Source organism: Mya arenaria, chromosome 17 (genome assembly GCF_026914265.1).
Source record: "Mya arenaria isolate MELC-2E11 chromosome 17, ASM2691426v1".
Lineage (NCBI taxonomy): Eukaryota > Metazoa > Mollusca > Bivalvia > Myida > Myidae > Mya > Mya arenaria.
The window spans coordinates 50,490,561-50,517,616 of record NC_069138.1 but is presented as its reverse complement, the minus strand read 5'-3'; the positions used below and the strand labels follow the sequence as shown (position 1 = coordinate 50,517,616).

The window sequence follows — 27,056 nt, the reverse complement described above, 5'->3', positions numbered from 1 at the left end:
CAGGTTAGATTTACCTGTTCAAGTATTCGATATGTACATCTAAAATTTAATGAAAATCATTTTGATACGTATAATTATATAAACAAAATAATTCGCATAATACGGCAAAACAAGGCCAAATATTCAATCTTACTTCTATAAAGTAACAACGGTCAGATTGCAAGTAAAATGGTACCTATGCATCCTCGACCATACCCTCCGGAATAGTACGGGTCATCGCACAGTGTGCACTTTAGTGCATCAGTAGGATATCCACGACACTGCTGCTGTCCGTATACACAGTGATTGATGTTTACCCATGTAGTCTCACACGCTAAACAGAGAATAGAATATACATTTCTACCTACTACATTGCCTTAAAGATATTAAAAAAATGGATTTAATATTACCATCAATTTCTTCGAAAGAACATAGGGGACTTTAGATAGCGGGTGCTTCCTGACGGGAGGTGAATATGCTTGGCCTGGGGATTGCAAAGGATTTTTGATGCGAAACACTTTTACAATATGCTGGGTGAGCCCGCTGCCTAACCCCTTGGATAACGCATTGATGCGTGCTTTATAATGGCTTACAATGCTGTATTATCTTTTAAAAGAAATGGTCATTAAAACATCACAACATTTCTGTCTAAAGAAAAATCAAATATTTTCTAAAACATAACTTTGATAATAAACACACTCCAATTTCTTTATAACCATCTGAACACTAATCATACTCACTATCACAACACATCCCGCTTCGCCATGGCTTGCAGTGACATCTCCCACCTGAGTAAGTCCCCTGATTGTGACAAATCTCATTACAATTTCCTTGAACCGTTTTGTCTATTTTCCAGAAACAAGATTCACAGATTCTGTGTCGCGTTCCTCCCCCACAAGATGCTGTACAAGCACTCCATGAATGACAATCACTGTAGTCTCCCAGTGAGCACTGACCTGAAAAAGTTATCCTTCATTTAAATATCCTAACTTATTTAAAATACAAGAACAATTCAGAAATAGCAGGTACTATTACTTCAAGAAAGTTATTAATGTTATGTTAAATTCCTATTTATAAACATGTATATAAACTTACATGAAAGTTTTATTAACGCCACAAAAAGTAATATATGGATCATTTTAGTTTAAACCAACGGTGTTTTCTTTTCCGTAGATATTCCACACTGACCAAAAAACCACTTTACCTTAACCCGTTATCAACAGATACGCATTCGAGTGTATTTATCTTAAATCTTGAGAATACAACTCGGCTGATACTTACAGATAGAAAGGACTTGTCATTTTAAATTGAAAATATTAGATAAACAATTATAATAGAAAGACACGTATTATTTGCAAAATTGTACTTAATACATTTTGCAAATTATATTGAACGTTATTTTTCACAATTTTATAATGAGAATACGCATAAGCACAAATTTCAAACGAACGTTCTCATTTACTAAAACGATGACGTACAAAGTTTTGTAGGATCCATTTTAATGGATGGGTCAATATAACCTGCAACATAAATATTTTGGATGTAATTGTACTGCTATAATTGAAGTCTAAAATGTCAAGTAAAACAGCATTACATTATTTGATAAGAAAATAAAACGTACCATATCTCCCGGATGTTCGTTCAACTAAATAAAAAGTCGGCGATTGCACAATGGTGCAATGGTGCAATGGCGCAAAGGCACAATGGTGCGATAGCATACTGGCGCGATGGCACAATGACACAATAGTGACATGGCACAATGGTGACGTAGCGTAATGTCACAATGATACAATGGTGGGATGGAACAATTGCACTATGGCGCGATGGCACAATGGTGCAATGGTGCAATGACCAAAATGGCGCAAAAAGGTTCAATGATTCAAAGGCACAATGACACAATCGTGTGATGACACAATGGCAAAATGAAGCGATGGTACATTGACACAATGCAGCGATGGCAACTACATGGACTAATTAGACGAATCATCACTCTTGTGGATTTTGTATTATGGTCTGAACAACGATAATAGAAGACATAAACGACAATGCAATACACACATTAGGCATACACTCATTTTATAGCTTTGCCGTTTAAGACATATTATTATTAACTTACGTAGACTGCATGTACATTAAGAAATTGTTACCAATTAATGTTAGGGTTGCCGGCTTGGAACTGTCAGGGTTTTAACCGGTCCCCAATCGCATACAACTTTAGAACAAAATATGTAAAACAAAACAAAAAATAAAAGATAATTAAATTATATCAATAAAACGCTTTCAATAACATGTCATTTGGGGTGGCTAAATTACTTTTATTTATTGTGGTATTAGCAAGCAGCTGATGTTGCTACTGGTCAGGTATTGCCAAATATGTTTTAGTCAGATCTTCTTTATTTGTTGTTGATTTATATTTTCGATAAAGACCCTTCCAATATTTTAGGCCAATGATTAAGTTCTGTAGAGCAAACATTAGCAAAGCACAAAGTTTTCCTTACTTTAATCTCTGCATTTAACTACTATAAAATGTGTATTTCAAATACCAATCTAACTAGGAAGTATTCTATTGGACAAACAAGCTCAGTAGGAAAAATCGGTGATACATACAAAAATAAGTATGAATTTTATCCCCCTAAGTGCTCAACAAATAAAAAAAACCTTGAGTCTATGTAAGAGAGACATCAATTACCGTGCTACGTTGATAAGGAATACTTCAAAAACAACGAATTTTAAATTGCCAAATAAGGGACAAATGTCCTTTCATTACATTTGTTTTTTTAAAATAGTATAACAAGTAGCTTAAACAAATTTTAGTTAAACACATTCTTTGAAGCAATCAGTAAACGACAGATGCATCTCTGGAACATCCATGCTAAAGAGAATACTAGGTTAGTGTCGTGGATGGAGGCCTTCGGCTCACCCGATAAATTCCTTCGCCTTGCCAGATAAACTTTCGCCATCCACGGCACTAATCTAGTGTTATATTTATTATGTTACTTCGGTTAATTAAACGCAATAAATAACATAAAAAATATAAAGCATCTTTAAAAGTAAGGGTGACAACTGTTTTTTCCCTGTTGACGTTATTACACTAGGTATCAATGTTTAAATCGCCACCAAAATAGTTCTCAAAACTGTTCAACTGTTTTCAATACGTTTATATTCAAAGTAAATGCATTTTATTGCGTCATTATCAATTCAAAACATAAAAAAGCCTTTAAAAGTGCATTAACATGGATCGGTCTCCAAACATTTTCTGATGATGTAACACTTATTCCGTAAGTCACAGTAAGAGTACAGTACACAGGTCATTGTTCAATATCACGAGTGTTTACAAACAATCGCCACATGTTTAATGTATTTAATTAATGCTGATAGTGTTGGATGTTCAGAACTGCACCGGCAAAGAGAGTGATTGTTGAGGAGGTCGGTTATTGGCGGTCTATTGATAAGATACTGAAACAGTATTTGTTGCTTTCCTCTGACATTGCAGAATATAGGAAAGAAGTTCGTTTTCGCCGTCACATGACCACCTGACTGTAGATAAACATCACGTGGTCTACTATCCTAATAAATAAACTAAAATTTACACGGTACATTGTTATTGGACCGATTTGTATGCAAGTGACAGGATAAAATAGATTTCTATACATGTATATCAAAACATTATTAATAAAACGGATTGATTATGTTTAGTTCCTTGTTCAAAACTGGGACCTTATATGCGCTCTTCATTCTTATCTATCAATCTTGTTTAACAACCCTGTGAATTATAATTTCGAATTTACTCACATATCTACAATCAATTTAATACTCTTTCGAACTTGGTAGCAAGTTCTCTGTTTATCTTTAAAGTGGATGATCAAAAAAGGACAAATCACAACGCGATAACAAACTATCTTTAAATGACTTGTTTTTCTTACTAGGTCAAGTATTTGTTGTTTTATTTCGTAATTTGTAAAATACACAGAAGCGAGAACCATTTATTTCCATAAGTTTGCTGATTTAGCAGCTTTCGTATCATGACAGGTACAAAAATGATAAACACTCGCTATTTAACCGCTTGGGACACCAAATGCAATACAGAAATGACCTCAGTATATTGTTGGATTTATATAATTGAAACTTTATCATAAGCACGTACAGAAGGAATACTAATAAGATGAACTTACCTAAAGCGCTCGTGGAACAAGTCAATGCCAACTAGCATTTACCGGAAAAATAACGTTTAACATTCATCAGTGTTGGGACTACCTAGTACTTGAATTTGAGAACTTGTCACGTGTTTGTGCTCAATTGCAATCCCCCCTCCCCCCAAAAAAAACAAAAACAAAAAACAGCAACAACAACAACAACAACAAAACAAAACAAACAATAATTTCAGTAACCCTCTTGATGTTATCACTCTTAAGGAAGGGGTATATACTTACAATACCGACTTGTTTATTCACGATAGTGTACTGTTTGAAGTCAGTGGAATCAACACTTTACAATCAAATCAAAGTTCAGTAGTTTGTTTTAAGAAGTGGTTTATAAATCATATTATAAGCAGTACAGATAATGAAATTGATACGATGTTTATTGACCAAGCAGTTATATAAAAAAGAATTGCCAAATGAAAGTACGTATTAATAATAATTCGCTCGTGTTTTATTTCAATTGGATGAACTGTTCACCATGTAATTTGTTCAATGTCCATTTAATACTAATTTCACAATAAAATGCAAAATGTATTTTTCTTAAAAACCTTTCAACCTTCAAACGCGCGTGAGGTTTTATTCTACCTTACATTGCGCGTGGGGCTTTATTCTACCTTGAAACGCGAGGGCTTTATTCTATATTAAAACGCGAGTGAGTCTTTATTCTCCCTTAAAACGCGCGCGAAGCTTTATTCTACCAAATAACGCGGGTGAGGCTTTAGTCTACCTTAAAACGCGCGCGTGGCTTAAGTCTACCTTAAAACGCGCATGAGGCTTTATTCTACATTAAAACGCGCGCGAGGCTTTATTCTACCTTAAAACGCGTGAGGCTTTATTCTACCTTAAAACGCGTGCGAGGCCTTATTCTGCCTTAAAACGCGCGCGAGGCTTTATTCTTCCTTAAAATGCAAGTGAGACTTTAGTCTCCCTAAAACACGCGCGAGGGTTCATTCTACCTTAATACGCGCGCGAGGCTTTATTCTACCTTAAAACGCCCGTGAGGCTTTATTCTACTTTAAAATGCGCGTGAGGCGTTATTATATCTTAAACCGCGCGTGAGGCTTTAGTCTACCTTAAAACGCTCTTGGGGCTTTATTCGACCTTAAAACGCGCTAAAGGCTTTATTCAACCTTTAAACGCGCGTGAGGTTTTAATCTACCTTACATTGCGCGTGAGGCTTTATTCTACCTTAAAATGCGAGGGCTTTATTCTACCTTAAAACGCGAGTGAGTCTTTATTCTCCCTTAAAACGCGCGCGAGGCTTTATTGTACAAAAAAAAAAACGCGCTTGAGGCTTTATTCTACCTTAAAACGCGCGCGTAGCTTAAGTCTACCTTAAAACGCGCGTGAGGCTTTATTCTACCTTAAAACGCGTGCGAGGTCTTATTCTGCCTTAAAAAGCGCGCGAGGCTTTATTCTTCCTTCAAATGCAAGTGAGACTTTAGTCTCCCTAAAACACGCGCGAGGGTTCATTCTACCTTAATACGCGCGCGAGGCTTTATTCTACCTTAAAACGCCCGTGAGGCTTTATTCTACATTAAAACGCGCGTGAGGCGTTATTATATCTTAAAAAGCGCGTGAGGCTTTAGTCTACCTTAAAACGCTCTTGTGGCTTTATTCGACCTTAAAACGCGCTAAAGGCTTTATTCAAGCTTTAAACGCGCGTGAAGTTTTAATCTACCTTACATTGCGCGTTAGGCTTTATTCTACCTTAAAACGCGAGGGCTTTATTCTACCTTAAAACGCGAGTGAGTCTTTATTTTCCCTTAAAACGCGCGCGATCCTTTATTTTACCTAAAAACGCGCGTGAGGCATTATTCTACCTTAAAACGCGCGAGTAGCTTAAGTCTACCTTAAGACGCGCGTGAGGTTTTATTCTACCTAAAATCGCACGTGAGGCTTTAGTCTACCTAAAAACGCGCGTGAGGCTTTATTCTACCTTAAAACGCGCGTGAGGCTTTATTCTGCCTTAAAATGCGAGCGAGGCTTTATTCTTCCTTAAAACGCACTAAAGGCTTTATTCTACCTTAAAACGCGCGCGAGGGTTCATTCTACCTTAATTCGCGCGCGAGGCTTTATTCTACCTTAAAACGCCCGTGATGCTTTTTTCTACCTTAAAACGCACGTGAGGCGTTTTATATCTTAAAACTCGCGTGAGGCTTTAGTCTACCTTGAAACACGCGTGAGGCTTTATTCTATTTTAAACGCGCGTGAGGCTTAAGTCTACATTCAAACACGCGTGAGGCTTTATTCTGCCTTAAAAAGTGCGTGAGGTTTTATTCTACCTTAACACGCACGTGAGGCTTTTGTCTCCCTTTAAACGCGCTTGAAACTTTATTATCCCTTAAAACTTACGTTAGGCTTTAGTGTAATTTAAAACGCGCGTGAGGCTTTAGTCCATCTTTAAACGCTCGTGCGGCTTTATTCTACCTAAAAACCAGCGTGAGGATTTAGTCTTCATAAAAACGCGCGTGAGGTTTTAGTCTACATAAAAACGCGCGTAAGATTTTAGTCTGCCTTAAAACGCGCGTGAGGCTTTAGTCTGCCTTAAAACGCGGGCGAGGCTTTAGTCTGTCTTAAAATGCGCGTGAGGCTTGAGTCTGCCTTAAAACGCGCGCGAGGGTCTATTCCACCTTAAAATGCAAGTGAGACTTTATTCTCCCTTAAAACACGCGCGAGGGTTTATTCCACCTGAATACGCGCGTGAGGATTTATTCTACCTTAAAACGCGCGCGAGGGTTTATTCCACCTTAAAATGCAAGTTAGACTTTATTCTCCCTTAAAACGCGCGCGAGGGTTTATTCCACCTTAATACGCGCGTGAGGCTTTATTCTACCTTAAAACGCGCGTGAGGGTTTATTCTACCTTAAAACGCGCGAAAGGCGTTATTATACCTTAAAACGCGCGTGAGGCTTTAGTCTACCTTAAAAACGCGTGAGGCTTTAGTGTACTTTAAAACGCGCGCGAGGCTGAAGTCTACCATAAAATGCGCTAGAGGCTTAAGTCTACCTTAAAACGCGCGCGAGGCTTTATTCTATCTTTCAATGCAAGAGAGTCTTTATTCTATCTTAAAATGCAAGTGAGACTTTATTCGACCTTAAAACGCGCGTGAGGCATCATTATACCTTAAAACGCGCGTGAAGTTTTATTCTATCTTAAAATGCAAGACTTTATTCGACCTTAAAACGCGCGTGAGGCATCATTATACCTTAAAACGCGCGTGAAGTTTTATTCTATCTTAAAATGCAAGTGAGACTTTATTCGACCTTAAAACGCGCGTGAGGCATCATTATACCTTACAACGCGCGTGAGGCTTTATTATACCTTAAAACGCGCGTGAGGCTTTATTCTACCATTTAATGCGCGTGAGGCTTTATTCTACCTTTTAACGCGCGTGAGGATTTAGTCTACTTTAAAACGCGCGCGAGGCTGAAGTCTACCATAAAATGCGCCCGAGGCTTAAGTCTACCTTAAAACGCGCGCGACGCTTTATTCTACCTTTCAATGCAAGAGAGTCTTTATTATACCTTAAAACGTGCGTGAGGCTTTATTATACGCGCGTGATGCTTTATTCCACCTTAAAACGCGCGTGAAGTATTATTCTATCTTAAAATGCAAGTGAGATTTTATTCGACCTGAAAACGCGCGTGAGGCATCATTATACCTTACAACGCGGGTGAGGATTTATTATACTTAAAACGCGTGTGAGGCTTTATTCTACTTTTTAATGCGTGTGAAGCTTTATTCTATCTTAAAATGCGAGTGACAATTTATTCTACCTTAAAACGGGCGTGAGGCATTATTATACCTTAAATCGCGCGTGCGGCTTTAATGTACCTTAAAACGCGTGGAAGCTTTATTATACCTTGAAACGCGCGTGATGCTTTATTCTACCTTAAAACGCGCGTGAAGTTTTATTCTATCTTAAAATGCAAGTGAGGCATCATTATACCTTACAACGCGCGTGAGGATTTATTATACCTTAAAACGGGTGTGAGGCTTTATTCTACCTTTTAATGCGCGTGAAGCTTTATTATACTTAAATCGCGCGTGAGGCTTTTATGTACCTTAAACGCGCGTGAGGCTTCATTCTACCTTAAAACGCGTGGAAGCTTTATTCTACCTTAAAACGCGTGGAAGCTTTTGTTTTCCTTAAAACGCGCCCGAGGCTCTTTTCTACCTTTAAATTCATGTGAGACTTTATTCTCCCTTAAAACGCGCGCGAGGCTTTATTCTACCTTAATACGCGCGATAGGCTTTAGTCTACCTTTAAACGCGCGTGAGGCTTTAGTCTATCTTAAAACGCTTCTGAGGCTAAAGTCTACCTTTAAACGCATGTGAGGCTTTACTCTGCCATAAAACACGGGTGAGGCTTTATTCTCCCGTAAAACACGCGTGAGGCTTTATTCTCCCTTAAAACGCGTGCGAGTCTTTATTCTACCTTAAAACGCGCGCGAGGCTTTATTCTTCCTTAAAAAGAAAATGAGACTTAATTCTCCCTTAAAACGCGCGCGAGGGTTCATTTAACCTAAATACACGCGCGAGGCTTTATTGTACCTTCAAACGCACGTGAGGCTTTATTCTACCTTAATCGCGCGTGAGGCGTTATTATATCTTAAAACGCGCGTGAGGCTTTAGTCTACCTTAAAACGAGCGTGAAACTTTATTATACCTTAAAACACGCGTGAGGCTTTATTCTACCTTAACACGCGCGTGAGGCTTTATTCTACCTTAAAACGCGCGTGAGGTTTTAGTCCACCTAAAAAACGCGCTTGAGGCTTTAGTCTACCTTGAAACACGCGTGAGGCTTTATTCAATCTTAAAACGCGCGTGAGGCTTAAGTCTACCTTCAAACACGCGTGAGGCTTTATTCTGCCTTAAAAGTGTGTGGGGCTTTATTCTACCTTAACGCGCGCGTGAGGATTTTGTCTACCTTTAAACGCGCGTGAGACTTTATTCTCCCTTAAAACGCGCGCGAGGGTTAATTCTACCTTTATATGCGCGTGAGGCTTTATTCTACCTTAAAACGCGAGTGAGGGTTTATTCTACCTTAAAACGCGCGATAGGCGTTATTATACCTCAAAACGCGCGTGAGGCTTTAGTCTACCTTAAAAGCGCGTGAGGCTTTAGTCTACTTTAAAACGCGCGCGGTGCTGAAGTCTGCCATAAAATGCGCCCGAGGCTTAAGTCTACCATAAAACGCGCTAGAGGCTTAAGTCTACCATAAAACGCGCGCGAGGCTGAAGTCTACCATAAAACACGCGCGAGGTTGAAGTCTACCATAAAATGCGCTAGAGGCTTAAGTCTACCATAAAACGCACGCGAGGCTTTATTCTACCTTTCAATGCAAGAGAGCCTTTATTATACCTTAAAACGTGCGTGAGGCTTTATTATACCTTAAAACGCGCGTGAGGCTTTATTCTACCTTAAAACGCGCGTGAAGTTTTGTTCTATCTTAAAATGCAAGTGAGACTTTATTCGACCTTAAAACGCGCATGAGGCATCATTATACCTTACAACGCGCGTGAGGATTTATTATACCTTAAAACGCGTGTGAGGCTTTATTCTACCTTTTAATGCGTGTGAAGCTTTATTCAATCTTAAAATGCGAGTGAGACTTTATTCTACCTTAAAATGTGCGTGAGGCATTATCATACCTTAAAATGCGCGTGAGGCTTTATTCTATCTTAAAATGCAAGTGAGACTGTATTCGACCTTAAAACGCGCGTGAGGTATCATTATACCTTACAACGCGCGTGAGGATTAATTATACCTTAAAACGCGTGTGAGGCTTTATTCTACCTTTTAATGCGCGTGAAGCTTTATTCTATCTTAAAATGCGAGTGACACTTTATTCTACCTTAAAACGCGTGTGAGGCATTATTATACCGAGGCTTTAATCTACCTTAAAAGCGCATGAAAGCTTTATTTTCTCTTAAAACGCGCCCGAGTCTCTTTTCTACCTTTTAATTCATGTGAGACTTTATTCTCCCTTAAAACGCACGCGAGGCTTTATTCTACTTTAATTCGCGCGTTAGGCTTTATTTTACCTTATAATGCAAGTGGGACTTTATTCTACATTTAAACGCGAGTGAGGCTTTAGTATACCTTAAAACGCGCGTAAGGCTTTTGTCTACCTTTAAACGCGCGTGAGGCTTTAGTCTATCTTAAAACGCGCGTGAGGCTAAAGTCTACCTTAAAACGCATGTGAGGCTTTACTCTGCCATAAAACACGCGTGAGGCTTTATTCTCCCTTAAAACGCGTGAGGTTTTAAGTCCACCTTAAAACGTGCGTGAGGCTTTAGTCTACCTTAAAACACGCGTGAGACTTGATTCTACCTAAAAACGCGCGTAAGGCTTTAGTCTGCCTTAAAACGCGCGTGAGGCTTTAGTTAGCCTTAAAACGCACGTAAGGCTTTAGACTGTTTTAAAACACGCGTGAGGCTTTAGTCTGCCTTTAAACGCTCGTGAGGCTTTAGTCTACCTTAAAACGCAAGTGAGGCTTTAGTCTACCTTTAAACGCGCCTGAGGCTTTATTGTTCCCTAAAAACGCGCGTGCGGCTTGAGTCTACCTTAAAACGTGCGTGAGGCTTTAGTCTACCTAAAAATGCGCGTGAGATGTTAGTCTACTCTGCTTTTTTGCCTGCCATTGGCCTTTTATTTGTTATTGTTTGTTTAACGAACCGCCATGATTGAATATGTTCGTAGGAGGAGGAAATAAAAATAAAAATTCAAAATCTTGTTTTATTTTTTGATAGGAAATGAAACATTAGTTAATAAGCTATTTATCAAAATCTAATACTTTATACATAAAACAGGGTTGAATCTTACAAACAGTGCTATATTAAACAATAGTTTTTCTTCCAATCACTGAACAATTACTGCCTGAATGGTGTTCACATCATTAAATCTTAACAATAGTTCGATATTGAACACTATTATTAAGTTTTAATTAAATTATCACATGAAAGTTAATACTAACTAGGTACTGTTCACAATCTTAATATTAGTTTTAAATTAAACACTTATGTTTCATTTTAATTATCACATCACTGGCAATACTGACTAGATACTGTTCACAATCTTAAACATAAACTTTATATTTAACACTTAAGTTTCATTTGAATTATCACATGACTGTTAATACTGACTTGGTACTGTCAGCAATCATAACACTATCTTATCACAAGTTAGCTCAATTGATTTGGTCACAAAATGACTTTCAAACACCATTTCAGACCAAACCATAAGTCTAAATCTTGTTATTAGGTGACCATGCTCGTGCTCCGGTGGTTGTGGGTTCCTTGCATTTCCAGCCGTTCGATATCCACATACATTCCCTACGAGTGTATTAGAGGGAATGCTTGTGTTAAAAATACCCGAGACAGTATCATTTTTATTTATTTTAACAAATAATTGTACTGTTTTGCTGTCCGAGAAATAGCTTAACTATAACCAGTCCGCCATGTTTATTCGAGCATTGTTGTCCAATCAAACATCTGGATACAAAGTTTAGCGCTTACGAAGGATGACTTATAGACGACTAGCTATACTATATTTACTGTTCGAGTAAACGGTCACGAAAAACGAAATACATTAGAACAATCTACATATACAAAACAACAGAAGTATATAAATAAAACATGGGTCCTACCTCGGAAAGGTTAAACACCATGGATTTCACTGAGGGCTTAAACTAGTTTGTATGGCCATAACCTCACGCTTGTCCAAAGATTTATCAATAGTCGATAAAGGTAGTCAAGGAAAAAACATCTCACATAGCTGGCTTAGCAAGGTGTACAAATATTTCCTTATAAACATCTAATAATAAAACGTAATTGGGTGACAGGTTTCTGACGTCACCAAGCTTAAGTTCCCCCCATATATTTCAATGGGGAGTTAATGTCGCAGATATTTAAAAATCCCGTGGCTCGGGTCTGATGCAAACATGCTTAATATCACAAACAATGGCCATGATATTGTAGAAGAGCTTGATAATGTTTTACCTCCGTGGACAAATGGATGTCCTGCATAGGGTTATAGGTTTTTTTTTTTATGGAAAGTATAAGAACAGGCAAAGTATTAAAAATAAAAAAAACTGCCTGCTTTGTTTTGACTGCATTGAGTGAGCGTGTGCTACATTGCTTGACCTTAATGTATATAGTTTGTAATGATTTGTGTCATTCAGTAGAATGTGTCTTTGGCTTATATTCTTGTTCTGAATTTGTTTGTTGTTGTTGTTTTTTTTTTTTTTTTTTTTGTTTTTTTTTTTTGTTGTTGTTTTTTTGGGAGAGGGGTGTTTTTTTTTTTTTTTTTTTTTTTTTTTTTTGGGGGGGGGTGATATTAAGATAACCTGCAAAATTATTGAAACATTACAATATGCTATACTGTATATGTCATTTATTTTTTCTAAAAAGAGCTATTGCAACTCCTTAGTCAAGCGTATAATTACAAAAATTGTAATATTTGATGAATAACAATTCATATACTAATATCTGTTATGAAGTGAGAACGCTAGCCATTTAATTAAACTTCAAGTTCAATTGTCTCGTCGATCAATTCAATACACACCTTTAAGGAGATGACTACTATCAATAATGGAGCTTTTTCGCGACAATTATAAAAAGGAAAAGGTAAGCTATATTAAGATGTAAATATGTTATATTTAATATATAAAAATGGCTAACTTTATTGATTGGAAAACACATTTCATTGTAAAGTATGTTGTTGCTCTGATGAAGATGTTTCAAAATGGCGTTTAATGATTTGAAAAGAAAACGTTTCCAAGCGTTTTGGCTTCATGACCGTCGTTTTGAAACTGATATCCATCTAAGTATGCAATATATGATGATTTTAAACTGCCTACTCTTAAGATTGTAGATTCCAATGAATTTAAGTTTATGCTAGATATTCTTCAAAACTTTTCTTCTGTTTTGAAGAAAGTTTCAAAAGATTTGGAGCCATCCTTTATGTATTTAGCATCGTCTGCAAAAATATTGTTTTACTTCATTGTTATGTAATTGTATCCCTTTAAGCAAAAATCTGTATTATACTACATAAGACATGGTTGACCATGGCTTTTAGCCTCGGGAAATTATTATTCCCACTTGGGCAATCATCAAGCAAAAGTTATGGTATACCATGTACTATTCTATTATTAATATCTCCTAAATTGATTATCAAATGTTTTGTTTTGTTTTGTTCAAAGTCCTCCTTCTTTTATTCATCTTGTAGTTCTATGCGGCACATGGTGGCTGTAGCTTCAGTGTCGTTAAATATCATCACAATGTTCATCTGAGCCTTAAACGTTATTTAACATTATTCACATAAATAATTTAAAGCACATAGTTTAGATTATAAACTTTTGTTTTTAGAATTTTGTCTATTTTGGTTACATAATGTATATTTGTACCAACTTTACAACATGTGACTGAAAAAAAATGCTCATGATTATCATCGAACTTACAATGTTCAGCGTTTGACTAACAATGAATCCCATTGAACTTACAGTGATCACCATTGAACTAACAATTATCACCACTGAACTTACAATGAACACCGCTGAAGTGACAATGATCACCATTGAACTTACAATAATCACCAATGAACTTACAATGAACACCACTGAAGAGATAATGATCACCATTAAACTAACAATAATCACCACTGAACTTACAATGATCACCATTGAACTAACAATAATCACCACTAAACTTACAATGATCACCATTGAACTAACAATAATACCACTGAACTTACAATGATCACCATTGAACTTTCAATAATCACCACTGAACTTACAATGATCACCATTGAACTAACAATAATCACCACTGAACTTACAATGATCACCATTGACCTAACAATAATCACCACTGAACTTACAATGATCACCATTGAACTAACAATAATCACCACTGATCTTACAATGATCACCATTGAACTAACAATATTCACCACTGAACTTACAATAATCACCATTAAACTAACAATAATCACCACTGAACATACAATGATCACCACTGAACTTTCAATGATCAACCATTGAACTTACAATAATCACCACTGAACTTACAATGATCACCATTGAACTTACAATGATCACCATTGAACTAACAATAATCACCACTAAACTTTCAATAATCACCACTGAACTTACAATAATCACCACTGAACTTACAATAATCAGCATTGAACTAACAATAATCACCACTGAACTTACAATGATCACCATTGAACTTACAATAATCACCACTGAAGTGAAAATGATCACCACTGTACTAACAAAGATCACCATTGAACTAACAATAATCACCACTGAACTTTTAATAATCACCACTTAACTTAAAATGATCACCACTGAACTAACAATAATCACCACTGACCTTACAGTAATCACCAATGAACTTACAATGAACACCACTGAAGTGATTATGATCACCATTGAACTAACAATAATCACCACTGAAATTACAATGATCACCATTGAACTAACAATTATCACCACTGAACTTAAAATGATCACCATTGAACTAACAATAATCACCATTGAACTTACAATGATCACCATTGAACTTTCAATAATCACCACTGAACTTACAATGATCACCATTGAACTAACAATAATCACCACTGATCTTACAATGATCACCATTGAACTAACAATAATCACCACTGAACTTACAATGATCACCATTGAACTTTCAATAATCACCACTGAACTTACAATGATCACCATTGAACTAACAATAATCACCACTGAACTTATAATGATCACCATTGAACTAACAATATTCACCACTGAACTTACAATAATCACCATTGAACTAACAATAATCACCACTGAACTTACAATGATCACCTCTGAACTAACAATAATCACCAATGAACTTACAATGATCACCACTGAAATTTCAATGATCACCACTGAACTTACAATAATCACCACTAACCTTAAAATGATCACCATTGAACTAACAATAATCACCACTGAACTTTCAATAATTACCACTGAACTTACAATAATCAAAACTGAACTTACAATGATCACCATTGAACTTACAATAATCACCACTGAAGTGAAAATGATCACCACTGTACTAACAAAGATCACCATTGAACTAACAATAATCACCACTGAACTTTTAATAATCACCACTTAACTTAAAATGATCACCACTGAACTAACAATAATCACCACTGACCTTACAGTAATCACCAATGAACTTACAATGAACACCACTGAAGTGATTATGATCACCATTGAACTAACAATAATCACCACTGAACTTACAATGATCACCATTGAACTAACAATTATCACCACTGAACTTAAAATGATCACCATTGAACTAACAATAATCACCATTGAACTTACAATGATCACCATTGAACTTTCAATAATCACCACTGAACTTACAATGATCACCATTGAACTAACAATAATCACCACTGATCTTACAATGATCACCATTGAACTAACAATAATCACCACTGAACTTACAATGATCACCATTGAACTTTCAATAATCACCACTGAACTTACAATGATCACCATTGAACTAACTATAATCACCACTGAACTTATAATAATCACCATTGAACTAACAATATTCACCACTGAACTTACAATAATCACCATTGAACTAACAATAATCACCACTGAACTTACAATGATCACCTCTGAACTAACAATAATCACCAATGAACTTACAATGATCACCACTGAAATTTCAATGATCACCACTGAACTTACAATAATCACCACTAACCTTAAAATGATCACCATTGAACTAACAATAATCACCACTGAACTTTCAATAATTACCACTGAACTTACAATAATCAAAACTGAACTTACAATGATCACCATTGAACTAACAATAATCACCACTGAACCTACAATGATCACCTTTAAACTAACAATAATCACCACTGAACTTACAATGATAACCACTGAACTAACAATAATCACCACTAAACTTACAAAAATCACCATTGAACTCACAATAATCACCACCGAACTTATAATGATCACCATTGAACTTACAATAATCACCACTGAACTTACAATGATCACCATTGAACTAACAATAATCACCACTGAACTTACAATGATCACCATTGAACTTACAATAATCACCACCGAACGTAAAATGATCACCACTGAACTAACAATAATCACCACTGAACTTACAATAATCACCACTGAACTTACAATGATCACCATTGAACTAACAATCATCACCACTGAACCTACAATGATCACCTTTAAACTAACAATAATCACCACTGAACTTACAATGATAACCACTGAACTAACAATAATCACCACTAAACTTACAAAAATCACCATTGAACTCACAATAATCACCACCGAACTTATAATGATCACCATTGAACTTACAATAATCACCACTGAACTTACAATGATCACCATTGAACTAACAATAATCACCACTGAACTTACAATGATCACCATTGAACTTACAATAATCACCACCGAACTTAAAATGATCACCACTGAACTAACAATAATCACCACTGAACTTACAATAATCACCACTGAACTTACAATGATCACCATTGAACTAACAATCATCACCACTGAACTTACAATGATCACCATTGAACTTACAATGATCATCATTAACTAACAATAATCACCACTGAACTTACAATGATCACCATTGAACTAACAATAATCACCACTGAACTTACAATGATCACCATTAAACTAACAATAATCACCACTGAACTTACAATGATCACCATTGAACTAACAATAATCACCACTAAACTTACAAAAATCACCATTGAACTAACAATAATCACCACCTAACTTATAATGATCACCATTGAACTAACAATAATCACCACTGAACTTACAATGATCACCATTGAACTTACAATAATCACCACCGAATTTACAATGATCACCACTGAAATAACAATAATCACCACTGAACTTATTATGATCACCACTGAACTAACAATAATCACCATTGAACTTTCAATAATCACCACCGAACTTTCAATAATCACCATTGAACTAAAAATAATCACCACTGAACTTACAATGATCACCATTGAACTTACAATGATCACCATTGAACTAACAATAATCACCACTGAACTTAAAATGATCACCATTGAACTTACAATAATCACCACCGAACTCACAATGATAAACACTGAACTAACAATAATCACCACTGAACTAACAATAATCACCACTGAACTTACAATGATCACCACTGAACTAACAATAATCACCACTGAACTTTCAATAATCACCACTGAACTTTCAATAATCACCACTGAACTAAAAATAATCACCACTGAACTTATAATAATCACCATTGAACTAACAAGCTTCACCACTGAACTTACAATGAACACCACTGAATTGATAATGATCATCATTGAACTAACAATAATCACCACTGAACTTACAATAATCCCCATTGAACTAACAATAATCACCACTGAACTTACAATGAACACCACTAAAGTGATAATGATTACCATTGAACTAACAATAATTACCACTGAACTTACAATGAACACCACTGAAGTGATAATGATTACCATTGAACTAACAATAATTACCACTGAACTTACAATGAACACCACTGAAGTGATAATGATCACCATTGACTTAACAATAATCACCACTGAACTTACAATGATCACCACTGAACTAACAATAATCACCACTGAACTTTCAATAATCACCACTGAACTTTAAATAATCACCATTGAACTAACAATAATCACCACTGAACTTACAATAATCACCATTGAACTAACAAGCTTCACCACTGAACTTACAATGAACACCACTGAAATGATAATAATCATCATTGAACTAACAATAATCACCACTGAACTTACAATAATCACCATTGAACTAACAATAATCACCACTGAACTTACAATGAACACCACTGAAGTTATAATGATTACCATTGAACTAACAATAATCACCACCGAACTTGCAATGATCACCATTGAACAAACAATAATCACCACTGAACTTACAATGATCACCATTGAACTTACAATGATCACCATTAACTAACAATAATCATCACTGAACTTACAATAATAACCACTGAACTAACAATAACCACCACTGAACTTACAATGATCACCATTGAACTTTCAATAATCACCACTGAACTTACAATAATCACCATTGAACTAGCAATCATCACCACTGAACTTACAATGATCACCATTGAACTTATAATGATCACCATTAACTAACAATAATCACCACTGAACTTACAATAATCACCACTGAACTTACAATGATCACCATTGAACTTACAATGATCACCACTGAACTTACAATGATCACCATTGAACTTACAATGATCACCATTAACTAACAATGATCACCATTCAACTTACAATAATCACCATCCAACTTACAATGATCACCATCCAACTCACAATGATCACCATTCAACTTACAATGATCACCATTGAACTTACAATGATCACCATTGAACTAACAATAATCACCACTGAACTTACAATGATCACCATTGAACTTACAATGATCACCATTGAACTTTCAACAATCACCACTGAACTTACAATAATCACCACTGACCTTACAATGATCACCACTAAACTAACAATAATCACCACTGAACTTTCTTTTCCGGAGTGATTGTTTTAAAAATAAATTGGGCACCACTCAAAAATAAACATAAAAACCAGAAAAAGCTTGCCATTCATTGCTAATATAAAGCGTGTTCAGGCTGGCAATCAAAATGTATACATTTTGGGCGGGGTTTCACTTCCTTTGCTGTGATGATAACCTTTCAACCTTTTGGCGAAAATTATTTTTAAATCGCTGTAGGATTCAAATAATTCTCAGATGTGTATTTTTCCAGAAACGGAGATATTATATGCCAACCTACAGAAGGTAATAATAATTATTCGATCTTTTAAATTGAATTTGATTAAGTGTTCTCTTGGTTGGATGCTTTTTACTTTTTTAAGTGATTCATTCTCGCTAAACCTAAAGCAATGCAATCTACCGAATTCCTCTCTTTTGAACGAGCGCTGAACAAATATATTTAATCTTAAATCAATTTCAGATAACCATCGCACTGAAAAAAATATCGAGCTGGTTCAAGTTGGGTCCGTGTATATACCGTCTTTACTCTTTGTAAAACAAAAAAAACAAAAACGGTATAAATAAATAGTTTCCTTGTTTTGTATTCCGTGGTTATATTTAAAAAAAAACGGAAAAGGGAAAAACCTATCAATTTTGGTTTTTTATTCAATCATTAGAAAAACGAAAAAGGCTTTTGTATGTTCCTTTTTCGTGTTTTACTTTCAATGTTAAAAAACAACGATAGATCTTCAACTTCAATTCAGGTATGTAGTATTGTTCGTTATAACGTGAATCATAATATGTCCGTAAAACTTTTTTATAACATTTTTTATATTATATGAAATCGGAATTACCATTTGAATTCGATTGTTCTATGGACACATTTCCAAATTGTGGCGGAGTTTCGTCTACTACTATGGTAATCCCTTTTTCACTTATCAGTCCTGCAGTGCTCTTGACAGATATATTGAAAAAGTATTCTTTATTCTGTTCACCGATGATATTGTGATCTTTCATGTTTTCCGCTAGGTCGACATAGTACTTACAAACTTCACAGTGACCAATCTGGGAACAATAGCACTTATTATCCTTATTATCGCTATAACATATTTCCTGAAATAAGAAGTAATGGCACTATTTTGGCAATTGACAAACAGGACAATTTTGTTTCGATGCAAATCAAATCAGATGCAATTGGTATTGAATATTAAACATCTTAAGTCTTAAATGACACATGGACTTAACAGTAACAGCTAATTAGATAACGATGTTTTTTCTGCATTTATTTATTACGTTCGTTAATCATTTAAAGCTACTGACCGTAACCTTTTGACCACCAATTTGCCATGATACAAGCTCTTTGTCGGACTTTGCACTACAAAATATCCAAGCGACAGATGAATTTCCACTGTGTTTGTCTAGGGCATGGAACGTTATTTTCATCTTTGACAGATCCGTGCTACTATGTACAAACAACATTTCGTATCCATCTTTCTCAAGCCAAATATCGCTGAGATGTGGTGCTGAGCGATCAATGAATACAGTTCGGTTATCGCTTAGAGTATGTCCAGCTATATCAATTGCCTTTACATTCAGTGTGTATGTATCACCGTCTTTAACATTCAAATCCTTGCAAAATGATTGATTTGTGAAGGTAGAGGCGGGTATATCTGCCGAGAATGAACCATTATTCAGACCCGACGAAACATAGTATGCAATAATACCATATACATTTGATGTCCCGGAGATAGGTATTTCTCCAGTTATTTGATCGTATGAGCCTGTTATAAGACCGTGCGGGTCGGACTCAATAGGATTGAGGAGTTTATTATGTTTGTAGAAATCGTTGTAAAAGTAATCTTTCCAGCTTATGCATATATCGTGATCGTTTTGCCAAGTGTAATTTGTAGCAGGTGAAGCAAATGTAAATCTGAAAGGTTTTTCATTCCACACTTTAATGGACGAAGTGTTGTCGTAGAGAATAAAACGGCGACACTGTCGAACATTGTCTGCAAAATCCTTCACCTCCAGTGTTAAACAAAAGAGCCTTGGTGTGTCTGAAGTAAGATTAAGATCCATGTTTTTGACTGTATGGTTAACCTTTGTACTTAAAATGTTGGTTGTGTAATCTACCTTAAGTGTCCCTTTCGATGGCAAAACTTCATTTACCCGAATTTCGTAGCTCTCAATGGATGAAGCGGTGCGCGGCTCTCCTCCTGGAGGGACAGGATCCATCCAACCGTTAAACTTAACTTTGTGGACGGAAGACCGTGTTATCCTTTCATTAAGTTGCAAAGGCTCATAAGTGCACATGTACTGTTTTGAACAGTGTTCAGGTAGTTGACTGTCATAACGATAGCAAACTTTTCGTTGTTCTTTAGTTTTGTGATAAAACGTAGCATTGAGATTATGGGTTTTCGTTCTAGTATCCTTTGCTTTTAAATATCCACCACCTTTAGCTTCGAACTCCAAACATAATCTGTTGGAAATATTAAAATAATAATATTATGATCTTAGAACTCCTTCCAATAGAGATATGTTGAAAGTGGATTGACTTATCATAAATAATTTACTTACGCCTCGCCATTTGTCAGTTTGTAGGTACTTGCAGTAACAGTCAAATTGCCTGAATCTCGATGCGCACTAATAACGGACTGACTCGAATCTATGTCAGCAAGTTGCCTTTCTGTTGATAAAGTAGCGAATGCTCCTAAATAAAATATATAACAAATGTGTAAATCAACAATAAAGGACGGACGCGAAGAGCTGGAAATATAAATTGTGTATACCGTGACCAAACCAAATTCCAATACAGACGGTTGATAGTTGCCATACATATCTTGTAAATACTGACACGCGGTGGAAGAGGTCGATGACATTGCTCTCTTCTTTTCACCGTTTGGACCGATAGCAACAGTGTCACAAGTTAATATTGATGGTGCTTTAGTTGGTTGACATGACGTTTCTCCATCTGTTGAAATCTTTCTAAACCCCGTTGCGCATGTGCAATCCTTTTTAAGACCACCTGCGCTGCAACTTCCAGGCCAACAATAGTGGTTGTTCCAGGAACGCATTTTTATTTAACTGAATCATATTTGTTACAATCATCTATATAGAAATAAATGTACAATAACAATATAACTTTTTAAATAAATAACCAAAAAGTCACATATATAAAACCAAGACAAGAGGAGATTCGTACCTAATTTTGTATTGTACTGACATATTTTAAGATAACACATGATGGCAATAGACACCTAATGTGTCCACATGATGTATTGTCTTCAAAGTATATCTCCTTACTCTGACACTCCTTGTCTCCGTTGTAACGCTTGAAGAAGACATTGTCATCGTTACACTCTTTGCAGATGACATTGTAGGATGCTGTGCAATTTCGGCGTTTACACTCGCTTAATGCAGGACAATCTGAACAATGAACACCTTTATGATAAATATAAAATTAAACATATATCTAAATGATTTAAAGTAATACAATGGTCAACTACATTTGTCACATTGAGGATTACTCAGAGGGACTTTTCTTTCTTTGTTTAATCAAATATCTTCACAGTTGAACATTAGAATACAACCTATATTTAACGCCAATGAATTTGCAGAAAAAGCTACCATTAAGCAGTAGACTTAATCATGAAGAATTTCAACTTTCGCGATTGTTAAAAAGTCCGCCTACTGTCAATCATTCGATACACACTCCCAACGTCAAAGTTTGCTTGGCAATATATCTGCCAATGAGGTTGTATTCTAAGTCAGTTAGATGAAATGAAGTGAATTCGCTACGCTCACTCCGCCCATTCTTAATCATTGATAATTCACTTCATGTCATCTAACTATTACCAAGTGTTTGCCCTACATTGTCAGCAAATCAGGGGCGCTAAATTTATATGTTCTGTTTCTTATTTGTGAAGAATGGTTACTTATTGTTTAAGACGACTCTTCATGAATAAGTAAATAGGCATGCGCATATATCATATAGTCAAACCTACTGTTGGCATTTTCAAAGGTTCGATGTAAGTGTCAACGCTGATTTAAATGACGTCACACTATTTTTGCAGTGATTGACAGTTCCTTTTGACAGGCGCACGGATTAATTTCAAAGCTGTTGCAATTTTTGCTGGGCTCCGCTTCCTTAGGTCACTTATTCACGGAGAAATTACTTAACAGACTCTAACCTATACAAGGTATTGTAGATAAACACATTCTTGTTCACTTATAGTTTGTTCTCTTTGTTTTCTACGCATTGACAATACAAATAGTATCGATCACTTTCCTAATCCAATTGTTATCCAGAATGTACCTCCTTAAAAGTCAGGTTAATTAACTTTTCGTTGTCGTTGATTGAACTGATTGCCAAATGATTAAATACATTTTGTATTGACCGAATAAGTCTATTGAACTAGAAAGTCAATGTCTACCGAACAAGGATTCATCGTTATAACCGCTATAAACAAACTAATATATTATTACTATTAGAACACTTGTTTAAATGAACTTGCATTATCTTCAATTTTTTATCAATGCAACTTAATTGTTTAAAATGTGTGGACTTTTTAACGAGTTGATAATAATAGAAGGCCACGCAGCTAACAATATAAACATGAGGCTTGCCGGGCTACCGGCTACGCAGCTTGCCCGAGAGTCGGAATTTTCTATCCGGATCAGACACACATGATTGATATGTTTTTCTAGCATATCTTAAATTACTTTTTTAAAGACATCGATAAACGATTTTTTTTGTATATTTAACCAATATGCGCGTGCGATGACGTTTACTGGGGTCATGACGAGCAGTAATTTGTATTCACTGTGTACGTCAAGACGTTCCTTCAATATAACGTCTTTAAAGGGTTATTTTGTTTTGCGTTGAAACTATTTTTTTGTAAAGTAAATGTTTATGGGAATCGTTTATTGAAACATCATAATAACATAAAGTGTTTAATAAAACAAATGAACGTATTGCGTCACAGCGCGTTATTCATCAAGCATGGAGTGCCGGATAGAGTTTTCCAGCACGGCTGAATTCACCGGAAATGCTTATCCGTTACGCTATAAATATATTTATATTAGAGTATGATGTTTACTCTAGCATTTACCTGTTTGACAACAAGAACCATAGAAAGCGTCTGTACAAGAACAACTTGAGCTGAATATACCCCCATTATAGCATATTCCATTACAAGTTTCCGAGACATGGGCGTTATTTACGAGTCCACATTGATCTAAACACTCATCAAAGGACAATCCAGTTTTGCAGCAAAGACTCCTCGATCTTTGTCTGGTTCCACCCCCACATGTCCTAGAACATTCATTCCAAGGATTCCAGTTAATCCATTCACAAATATCTTTATTGTCAGAGCAATCAGCTGAGACAGTATTTACACATATTAATGTAAATGATAAAACAGTAAAGATGTACTTTAATTTGAACATTTTTTTTTTATCTATACCCAAGATCAGCTTTTTTACAATAGTATAATGGTATGTCTCCAGTTGTATATATACAGGCGGTGAAAGAGGAAGAGGAAGTTAACGTGCAATTAGAATAAAGAACGTTAAGCCGGGAAGCAAAATTGAGAAGAATGAAATAAACTTAAACAAGGTCTGCCTCCTGTGTATTCTTTATCTTATTGTGAAATATATGTTGTGGACCGTCTATTTATATAGATTTATCGTCAGGTAGTGTTGGTTAGCTTTGGCTTGTTTGGAAATCGGTTGTTTACGTACTTGTATATATCTCATCTCTAGCAGAGGAATTGAAGTGCCTTGTACTGTATGATGTAGAAATGGAGGCCAGAGAGTGTGCAACCAGAAGCAGTGTTTTAAATCGAAAACAATATGAAAATCTGACAACCTTCAGTTGGGACAACATTATAGCTGAAATGATAGACAAGCAAACTTTACTTGCTGAAATTTTACTTGCTGTTGCACTTCTAACTGGAAATTTAGTCCCAACAGAGTCTGTTGTGCCAGTGCTGGGTACAGTTTATGGCATGTTGATGAAAGAAAGGTTCCGTGAACTGTCCAGTGTCAAAAAGGATGTTACAGTTACACTTGCAAATGAACAGACTCACCAAAAATTATGGTTTGTAGCATGTAAAACTGTTTCTGAATTGTTGCAGGCGTAGTAGTTTAGATAATGTTTGGCCTCAAATGTTTGTTTCCTGTTATAATGAATTGTCTTATAAATAAGCCACTACCACAATGTTTTTGACAGAAATTCTCAAAGCGTAATAGTGCTATACATACATACCTATATACATACATGCGAACATATATGAACCCTACTATTACATTTATCTAACATTAATATGCAATATATATTCTCCAGTTTTTAACCATTTGATATGGAAACAATTTATGACACTTAATGAGAACTTGACAACTGTCTTTCAAATTGAAAAAGACAAAGTGTATACATGTATGCACACCACATATAAAAGTATATAATATCATAAGACATTTTTCAAGGTTTCTAAGCCTGCTATTTTATAAATAGTTTTTTCATTGTTACATTTGTGAAGTTCAGCATGCAATTGCTTTTATTATAATTGAAACCCTTGTTTATTTTTTATGTCCTACAGTTAGGTTCCAAGTTATAGCTGATGTTTTCCCATTCAACTGCTGGTTCTACTCTTCACTTTGAACGGGTAATGAAATTCAGCCACAGGATATCATCGTCTAAACGATCAACCTAATTTTGGGTAATGTGACAGACCAGGGCTTTTTCTATTCAAACTCTTCAATATGTCTCTTTATGCCATGCATATGTTTATAATTGAATATGATTTGGATTTATAAGCAGCTTTGAGTCATTTATTTATTTAATTTAATTTTACCGACAGTCTTGACTATAAAATGAGTTCAGTGTTCAATTATAGACTGTAGCTTGAATGGTTAATTGTGTTGCATCAATTTAACGATAGAAATAAAAAGATTATGTAAAAAGGATTATTATTTTTAAAAGACTATATGTCGATATCATATTAGTTGAGTATTTGCAAAGAAGCATAATCTTGATTCGCTTTTTATACGCCTGGTTTTATAAAACGAATATATTACAGTGTTCTATGCGACATACATGGGGGGGGTGAGGGGCGGTGTCCAGCATGTTTTTCCATTCAATAACATGATAAGCCTTTGTCCATCGTCACCAAACTTGGTCAGAACAATCAATATTTTTGGCATAACATCTTGGACAAGTTCAATAACCAGCAATATCACTCTAGTCATTCAATAGTAATCACTCTTAATTTATAGTAATTGGCCATGTCCACACAATAACTTCAAAAGCATTTTTCATATCGCCACCAAACTTTGTCCGAATGTGAATTGGCAGAATATCTCGGTCAGGTTTCATAACCACCTATTAATCATCAGTCTTTAAAGAGAAGTGACCATTGAATTGGCAAACATTGTCTTTGTAGTGTCCGCTTTGTACATTAAACTTACATACAACCACCTATCACCAAACTTGTTGTCCTAAAATTAGGACTGGCATATTTTTAGGTGACTGTTGGTGCTCTTGAGAAATGTAAAAAATAAATAACTGTACTAAATATGGACCCCCAGAAATTTTACATTTTACTGACCGTTCCAATGCGGTACCTAACAATCCTTGATAAACATACCTTGTTTTTTATTTATAATATGTTTGCACTGTGCTGTTTGTGGAGTTTTGTGCTGTTCTTCCATGTCTCTTGTTTGTGATTTTTTGTTTTTATGTTCTATGTCACTTAGCCATTCTGGCATGTTGGAGACTATGTCAGCCATATCGGGCAGCTTTAACACTGAGCTGATCAATTCCATACAAGAGGGCAAGAAATTTTGAATTGTTGGAGTCAGTCATACCCCTTCAAATTCTGCTATAAATGAACAGAAATATGCTGATGTTGTTGATATATTGGATACGTACCAAGATTTATGCGAGACCTCATATCAAGGTTGTGGAGTCCAAGTTCCTCAAATTCATATAGAGGGTGACCAGATCACAGGAGAAAGATTTTCTGGTGCAAAAGACTAAGAGCAGCAACCCTGACTGCTTCTGACAGGTTTGAAAATCTATCTTCTACAACATTTCAGCTGTTTTATCATCAAATGACTGTTTTAGCAACATTTTATGACATACTTTACAAAGCGGACTGTACAGAGCCATTTACACTCTATACACAGAAAGTGAGACTTTTGCGGAAACATGCTGAAGGTAAAGACGTTAAAAATCACTATGA

General features: G+C 35.7%; 1 protein-coding gene across 1 annotated transcript in view; it reads right to left on the bottom strand.

Moving 5' to 3' along the window:
- The window catches only part of LOC128223585 (uncharacterized), a 187,483-nt gene that overhangs the window by 24,611 nt on the left and 135,816 nt on the right, over window positions 1-27,056 (bottom strand). Inside the window, 1 exon segment of the mRNA XM_052932860.1 lies at window positions 21,391-21,523. Within this exon segment, the coding sequence (XP_052788820.1) occupies window positions 21,391-21,523 (133 nt within the window).